The 8,591-nt window shown below is 38.3% G+C and overlaps 1 protein-coding gene across 1 annotated transcript; it reads left to right on the top strand.

Moving 5' to 3' along the window:
• Positions 1–338: 338 nt before the first annotated feature.
• dolpp1 (dolichyldiphosphatase 1) lies at positions 339–7,929 on the top strand. Its single transcript, XM_053340098.1, has 8 exons — positions 339–577; positions 2,159–2,259; positions 2,431–2,515; positions 4,564–4,663; positions 5,138–5,236; positions 5,982–6,110; positions 6,258–6,347; positions 6,461–7,929. The coding sequence occupies exons 1-8, from the start codon at positions 502–504 to the stop codon at positions 6,495–6,497; spliced, it is 717 nt and encodes a 238-aa protein (XP_053196073.1). The 5' UTR covers positions 339–501; the 3' UTR covers positions 6,498–7,929.
• The last annotated feature ends 662 nt before the right edge of the window (positions 7,930–8,591 follow it).

The following is an 8,591-nucleotide window of genomic DNA, read 5'->3' as shown; positions in this document are numbered from 1 at the left end:
ACTTTGCCCCTTATGCTGCTACTTGTTGTTGTCCAGTGTACTACTGTGTCAATTTGAATTTGTCCCAAGCGGGATCAATAAAGAAACATCTTATCTTATTTTATAATTTCAGTCATTGCTTGTAGGGACTAAATAGTTTCAATTTGACTCTAAATGCAGATTTATTGTCTATATTAATTTAGTAATCAATACAAATTTAAAAAACAACAACAACAACAACATAACTTTACATTTCTTTTGAATGAGTGCAGTTTGCTGTGCAGAGCTGGACTTTTGTGTTTTTGTTCATTCAATAATTCTCCTCTATGGGTTGAATATCTCCGCCGGTGTGCGGCCGGGATAGGACAGCCAGGATTGGAAACCGGGATAGAGCAACCGGGATTGGACGGTGTCTCCTCTACCGGGGCCTGTGTGAGCGGTTTGAACGCGGAGCTCCTTCCCTATTGGTCAGCCGCCTGTCTGGGGCGTTTCGCTGGGACTGCCCGGTTGTGTCCGGGTAAGATGGCGTTAGAAGAGCAGTGCTCGGCACCACCTCGATGGCGGTCTATATCTTTGACACACGTAGAGTTCCCGGAGGGTATGTAGACTCAACACCTCTCTTTAACTACCGACGCTCTGCTTATAATCGCAGGATTTGTACATTTCGAGAAATTCGTGTGTTTTTTTTCCTCCTCACTGAATGGACACGGCAGTTGGCGATGCTTGCCAAATAGTGAGCCGCTGTTAAAGCCCCGCTGCCCAGCGGGGAATGTAACCTGGGCTGCCAAATAGTGAGACGGGGCGCATGCGTAGTTAGTAATACCGTCCACAATGAAGGCTAGCTAGCCTGCTAGCTGTCTTTAATATCGGCATTGATATTTTATCTCAGGGCAGAGTTTATGTCCTGTTTCCAAAAACACTCGACGAAATTGAACCACTCAGAAGATCAGAAATAAAATTTATAACTGCGTGAAAGTAAATAATTATTTCACCTTTTTAATATGTTTGTAGCCACGATTATGGCTAACGTAGCAGCTAGCTCCTCGGCCTGACACTGATTAGTATAACAAATTGGGTCGAGCTGGCTCTGATAGTAATATTGTTAATAATATAAAAATCAAATTATGTGAACTTTTAGTTCGTTAGTAAGATGATGGTTTAGCTTCTCCACCACTTGAGCTTCCTAGTGTGCTCTCAGTTAAATATCTCAACCATCCGGGTTTAAGTGTCACTCCCACCACTGTTAGCTGATGTTTGACAGTGCTGCAAAGTAACTAACTACATTTACTCAAACTCGTAACTGAATTATAATTTTGAGGTACTTCTGCTTTACTTGAGTATTTCCATCTTGTGGCACTTTATACTTCCACTTCACTAAATTTCAGAGGGAAAATTTGTACTTTCTACTGTACTTCATTTGACAGCCTTAGTTGCTTTTCAGATGAAGATCTGACATAATGCATAATATAACAAGCTTTAAAAATACAACACATTGTTCAAAATTAAACCAGTGTTTTTATCTACGTCTTACAGTGTGTGTAGTTAGGGGTCACATTTCAGATGTCTATGAGTTTTTAACAGCTCCACCAAATAGTGATTTTTCCCTCTAAACTTCTCACATGGTTTCATTTCAATAAATGTTCAAATGATCCAATATTTTACCAAAAATCAAATATTAGAGAAAAAGTAAAAAACCAGAAAACCTCTCCCATTAATCATCTCACAACCCCTCACATTTATCAGGTGATCTTTTGAAGGGGCCTGTCCCCTAGGTTGGGAACCACTGGACTAAACTAGCTAACTGTATATTAAGTAGTGTAAACTAGCTCCACCTCCTGCAGCTGCAACATTAACATGCTGCTCTAACACTGATGCTTCACTATTAATAATCTAATGATGTATTATATCAGTCAGAGGGACCAAACCACTACTTTTACTGTAATACTGCATACTATATCACTTATACTTATGCACTTTTACAATAATACTTAAACTACATCAAGCTCATAATACTTATGTACTTTTACTTAAGTAGGATTTTTCATGCAAGACTTTTAATAGAGTATTCTTTCTGGTACTTTTACTTCAGACAAGAATGTTAGTACTTCTTCCACTGCTGGACTTGTAATGTTACTGGAGTTTGTGTCCTAACATCATAACTGTGTCACTGTGTTTTTAGATGATCTGACGGGACAAGTGCTTGCCTACATCAGTCTCCTACCCATTGCGGTCCTTGTGGGCTTTGTTACACTCATAGTGTTTAAACGGGAGCTGCACACGGTGAGTTCTGCACATGCACTATTGATAAAAGCATCACATGTCAAGTCAAGACTGTGCCCTATTTTTTCATTTGTGAGTGTTAGAAGTTAATTTTCTCGCAGGAGCTTTTAAAACAGTGTCATGCAGGCCAGAAAAGTTTCTAATTGTTTATTTATTGACTTAATTTCACAGATTTCATTCTTCGGTGGGCTCGTCCTGAATGAAGGGGTAAACTGGCTGCTGAAGCACATTCTCAGAGAGCCGCGCCCATGTGCAGGTGAGTGAAGGAACAAGCTGGGTTTTTTTTTTTTTTTTTTTTTTTTTAAATTTGTGGTTGGCAGGGTTGAGCAATACTGCAAAATCATCACAATCACCAGAATACCTTCTTCTGATATCAGTCACCAGGTGCAGAAGATCACTAGTTGGGGTGTCAGATATGAGTGTCGTTTGTAACGGCTCTGTACGTTTTACTTTTTTCTATTTTAAAGCGCTGTGGTCAACCACTCATTTTTAAACCGTGCTATATAAATAAACTGACTTGACTTGACATTGTTTGAATATAGTTACATAATGCTCTGCACAGTTGCTCTGAGTTTTGCTCTTGAATAGAAAGTGTGACTGAATCAAAACTATGATTCACTCTGAAAAACAACAAATGATTCATAATAGGCCGATAAAGAGGTGGAAGATAAGGGTCAAAACCTCCACAGCTGCAACTAAAGATTTTTTTTTCTTCTCAGAACATTGTGAATAATTACGGTTATAATTTTCTAGGGTTGAAGGTGATGTTTTCAAATGTCTGTTTTGTCTGATCAACAGTCCAAAAATCAAGAATAATCATTTTACTGTAATATATGATCTTTGGCAGATTTGCATAGAAGATTACGAAAACTACTAGTACGAACACAATTCAAACACACAGCGTTCATACACAAGAGAAAACAACTGTAATGGTCTGAATATAAGGCAACCCTAATTATTACATGACCCCTACTTTCCCCTTCATGGTGTAGTTACATACTCACACACACTCTACTAATAGCTAATGAAAGTGGTCAAAATGTATTTTCTCTGGGAGTTAGTATTCACACGACTGCCTGTTTGTCTTTTGAGCTCCTTATCATCTGTGACAGTGGTGTTTGGCAGCTTGACACATCCTCTTTCCGCAGTAGAGGCATTGGAAGATGTTTTGGACTCGTTTTTTTACTCATCGTGAATTTATTTCCTCTGTGGAAGAAAAACACATCACACATGAGCCTTCAGAAACTCCTGCAGGTTGAACTGGACTAAGAAACACTTTTAGGGCCAACAGACTTGAACACACTCACTATAAACCGACGTAAAGACACTCCCCAGCCCAGCAACAATAAGGCTACTAACAACTTGTAATGTAACGGGTTAGGGTTACATAATGATGTGAACGTGTAAGATGCTCCTACTTTTATAGACGTATTTCCAGGAAGAAAAAAACCTATTTAATATTCAGACCAATACAGTAGCTGCACTTGAAGTTCTTCAGATGTATTATGTTGTAATTTTGCTCCACCGCAGCCAGGTATTTTAAATATGGGTCAGTGACAAATAAGGGTTGGCAAGATGAGCAATTCAAAAATATCTTGAATATCTGAAATTGTCTTAAAAGCAGCATTAGGTTGGTTTTATATTTGAAAGAACAGCGCCATTTTTTTTATTAATCAGAAGTAAGACTGAATGCTGCTGAAAATGTCAAAAAGCTGTAACCACAAAAGAGTGATAAATATTAAATATTTTATCCACCTACAGTGTATTTAAGTGGACTTATACTAATTACTAATTACTTCATTTAAAAAATGTAAATGGTTCCTGATTCCCCAGATTAAATTTAATATTTAGAACAATTGTATTCCATTACCTTTTATTTAATATAAAAAGAGATCATGCCAATCTAGTTAATATGGTGTTATTGAGAATTTACTGTTAGTTTAGTTTAATTATGTGGTACACAATTTATATTTATAACATATTCCTTTAATATATTCTCTCAAAATGGATTAAAAGCAGAAATTTTATGCTGGATCCTCAAAAAAAAGAAAGTGTGCAAGTTATTAATACGTTTATCACATTTTAACCCCTTTAAATTAGAATAAACGACATGGACACAAATAAAGTCATTGACCCAAATTACGAAGGAGACGTTGAAGAAGCTGTCTTTAGTTGTAAACCTGATGATTTACCCTGACCGAAATACTTCAAACATTTACATAGTTTTACATGTATGAGGATGTAAAAGGTGAACTCCGTGCTGTAAATTAATATTAATATCAGGTTGTGTTTTTCTTTCTGCAGGGGCTCATTCAACCCTGACCACAGAGTATGGGATGCCCTCCAGTCATTCCCAGCTCATCTGGTTCTTTGTTGTTTACTTCTTTCTTTTCCTTTATTTAAGGTGAGCTTGTTTCTTCTTGTTGTTTAGAGAGGCTTTAGGGCGGAGCTGTGACATTCTTAAAAGTTCAACTACTAATTAAAACTCTGCCGTCCAACAGTGTAATATCTTGTTTTATTGATATCTAGCTACCGTTTGATTGATAAACAAGCATATACTTTATATTTGTATCTGTTTTATTTAGTGAGTGCATTCAGTTGCATTTGTATTTAATTATTATTACATGAAAGAAAATCTTTAAATAACCGCAAAGCCTGTACTCTGAGCAGATCTCAGTCTGTTAAGGCTTTGAATTCAGTAGCGTTAGTCAGAGGTTGAATATGAATATTTGATGTTTTCTTTTGTTATGTAAAGTTCAGCGCGTGTCTCAGCAGCTTCTCACTTTTTTCATGATTGTGTCACCGGTTAAATGCTTTCATTCCACTTTTACAGCAAGTTGTGGCCACAGTGTAAACTCACACGGTCTTCTCTTTGCAGAATGCATCAAACGAACAATGCTCGATGTGTGGACCTGCTGTGGAGACACATACTGTCCATCATCCTGTTGGGCATTGCCTTATCAGTCTCATACAGCAGGTACTGACATTCATTCGTCAGATGTGATATTGCAGGAATGCCTTGGAAGGAATTTCTTCACATTTGGCACAGATATCCACTTGAAATCAAGGATGAACTGATTACGATTTGGCGGCCAAAAGTCATGATCACTGTGATGTCACAAACCAAAGTTTTGGCCACAAGTCAGTAATTCATACAGTGATTATGACAAAATTTCACACAGTCTCTAAGTGATGACAGCATATTTCTCACTGGAAATTATTCCCTGGAATCATACATGTCAACATAGTGATAACTTCCATTTCCCCAAAAAATACAAACCTCCCTGAAATGACTGTTTGTATAATCACAATTTGATCCATTTGGTCCAATAAAATTTGGAGAGTCAAGAAGAGCTGTAAGATTTAATTATTTTAGTAGAAATAATGGGTCACCATTTTTCTTTTTACGAGGTATCCACTTCTCCTTCATACATCATTTCACATATGAGGGCAAGGTAGAATTGTTGCTAGTTATTTTTCTGAGGATCAATTAATCCACAAATATTTGCAGACTTATTTGCTGTTATTGTGGCAAAGGAAGCCAAATGGTGATTGTTCTGAGAAATGCTCCTAAAGACCCCGTTTTGACTGTTCAAACACACCAAATTTGATGTAATTTAAAATACATGCTGCTTGTTGTAGGTTACTGACAGTCTAAGAGGCCACATTTCCAGTCTGTGTGTGCCTGACCGTTGTGTTTTTGCTGTCTCTCTCATTCTCAGGGTCTACCTGTTGTATCACACCTGGAGCCAGGTTTTCTACGGCGGAGTGGCCGGTAGTACAATTGGCATAATCTGGTTCTTTTTCACACAAGAGGTGCTGACACCATTATTCCCCAAAATAGCAGCATGGTAAGTAGTGCTCTAATTTCTCTGCTTCCTCCGCATGTCACAGGGGAAGACGATCTCATCCACAGCCTGAATAAAAACTGCTCCATTATGTCTTCCTCTTGATATTCTGCCCTCTGCCTAATTTTGCTTCTTGCAAAAAATCCACAGGCCAATATCAGAGTACTTCCTGGTGCGAGACACAAGCCTGATTCCCAACATCTTATGGTTTGAGTACACAGTGACCAGATCAGAGGCAAGGTAAGGTACAACACATTAGAGATCTATCACTCACTCACTATTACATTTGTCATCTGACCCACTTTTTCTTTTTATGTCTTTTTTTTTTTTTTTTCTTCTTCTTCTTCTTGCAGGAACAGACAACGAAAGCTTGGAACAAAACTTCAGTGATCCACACAGTTCTTTTATGAAACTGAGTTTAGGACCACACACACACACACACACACACACACACACACACAGACACACACATACAAACAAAGCAAACACTCACTCAATTAAAAAAAACACACTGGAGAACCATCTTTTTGGACTGACGTGGTTGCAAGGAGCAAAGGGCAACAAAAAAAACAAAAAAACAACAAAAAAAACGTTTACAGGTGGCGAAAGAGTGCCTGGACCTGGCCCGGAGCCTACAGCCTGAGCAAGTCCGTCCACACGCCTCTCCTTCTTGTACAGCTTGCCCAAATGCTCTTCAATGCATGCAAGACTGTGCAAGAGGCATACTATTTAATGATAGATTAATATATATATTTTAACTATAAACGCACGCTGACAGTAACAGTGTACTGTAAGAGATTCAAAGGAGCCAAAAAAAAAAAAGGAGGCTTTGGTCAAGTTTCAAACAAGTCGATGGGCGTCATTGCAGCATGTATTTAGTGATCTTTTTTTCCCCTCTTCTCCCCTTTTTTCTTTCTTTTTTTTTTTTTTTTTTAATATTCTGACAGATAGCTGGCGGGAACGGTTGGGGAGGGGGGTTGGTTAAGGCTAGGATGGGGTGGTTTATGGAATTAACCATTTTTCATTTCAAAAAAATTGGTTATGATGTAATATAAATAAAAATTTGCACTTTGTGAAATTAAAAAAAAAAGAAAAACAAGAAAAAAACGACTAACACTAGTTAAATGTTAAGACCCTGCCCCCTTTTTACCCTCATCAGTCTTTGCTTTGTGTCTATGACTGTCAGTCCTAATATATTAGACTCCAAAGCTGATCTGCAAGCAGTGTAAATTTAATGTACTCTTGAGCATCGAGGTCGAGGTTTCTGTTCATATCCACGTTTGAGGAACATGAGACTGAATCACAGCAGCAGGTTTCAGTTTTTTTTTTTTTGTTCTTGAGATGGTGTTTTGTTTTTTTGTTTTTTCTTAATGCCTGGCACACAGTAGCAGCCTGGGAACAGAATTTTCTTTGAGTTTTTTTTTTACTATTCAGTATCTTGTTTTCTACCGTTGCAGAGAGTTTTCTTTTTACCTGCATTTCCAAGATGACATTCCATAACTTTTTAGTAAGAAAACATACATAATGACTGCTGAGGGTGGACGTGCTTTCTTTCTTCTCTTTTTTTTCCTTTTTTTTTTTTTTTTTTTTTACAGAAAGGAAATTTAAAAAATAAAGCCTCAGGTCAGTCGTAGCATGTGATTATGCTTAATTCCTCACAGCCCACGGCAGCTAATGTTGACAGCTGTCATGTGGGGATCTGAAGCTGATTTAAAACTGTCATATCATTAGCTCCACAAAGGGAAGTAGTTCTCTTAGAATATGTTTTTTTTTCCATGTGTAACCTATATCAGGCTGAATAAAAATGTGTTTATGTACAAAAGATGGTTCAAGTGTCATGCTTTAAAATCCAGCCGCATCTTTTAACATAGAAATTGCTGTTTTATTTCACCAGCCAGCCACATGTATTAAGCTATATGATATACACGAGACATCTCCCTTCATAATAGTGAGAATTGTGCAGATAAACAGGTCTTTAGGAGTGTTGCAGTGACACTGTAGGACAGGGGAGTCAAACTCATTTCCATTCAAGGGCCACATACAGACCAATTTGATCTGATGTGGGCCGGATCATTAAAAAGATGGAGGGAAGGAAGGAAAGAGGGAAGAAAGGTAGGAAGGACAGATGGAAGAAATGGAGGAAGGAAGGAAAGAAGTAAGGACAGATGGAAGTAATGGAGGAAGGACGGAAGGAAGAACAGAAGGAAGGAAGGACAGATGGAAGAAACGAACGAAGAAAGGAAAACAGGAAGGTAGGACGGAAAGAAGGAAGGACAGATGGAAGAAACGGAGGAAGAAAGGAAGGAAGCAAAAGAACACAGAAAGGAAAGTGGGCCGGATCGCACCCCTCGACGGGCCAGTTCTGGCCCACGGGCTGCATGTTTGACACCCCTGCTGTAGGAGCTAAGAAAACGCTGTAAGTCTAGACCAGGGGCTTTCAAAGTGACCCCCCTCAGTTTAATTGCTTAATTTCTCTCCATTCCT

Source organism: Scomber japonicus, chromosome 19, assembly GCF_027409825.1.
Source record: "Scomber japonicus isolate fScoJap1 chromosome 19, fScoJap1.pri, whole genome shotgun sequence".
Classification (NCBI taxonomy): domain Eukaryota; kingdom Metazoa; phylum Chordata; class Actinopteri; order Scombriformes; family Scombridae; genus Scomber; species Scomber japonicus.
Note: the sequence above shows the minus strand (reverse complement) of the source record. Positions and strands in the feature narration are given on the sequence as shown.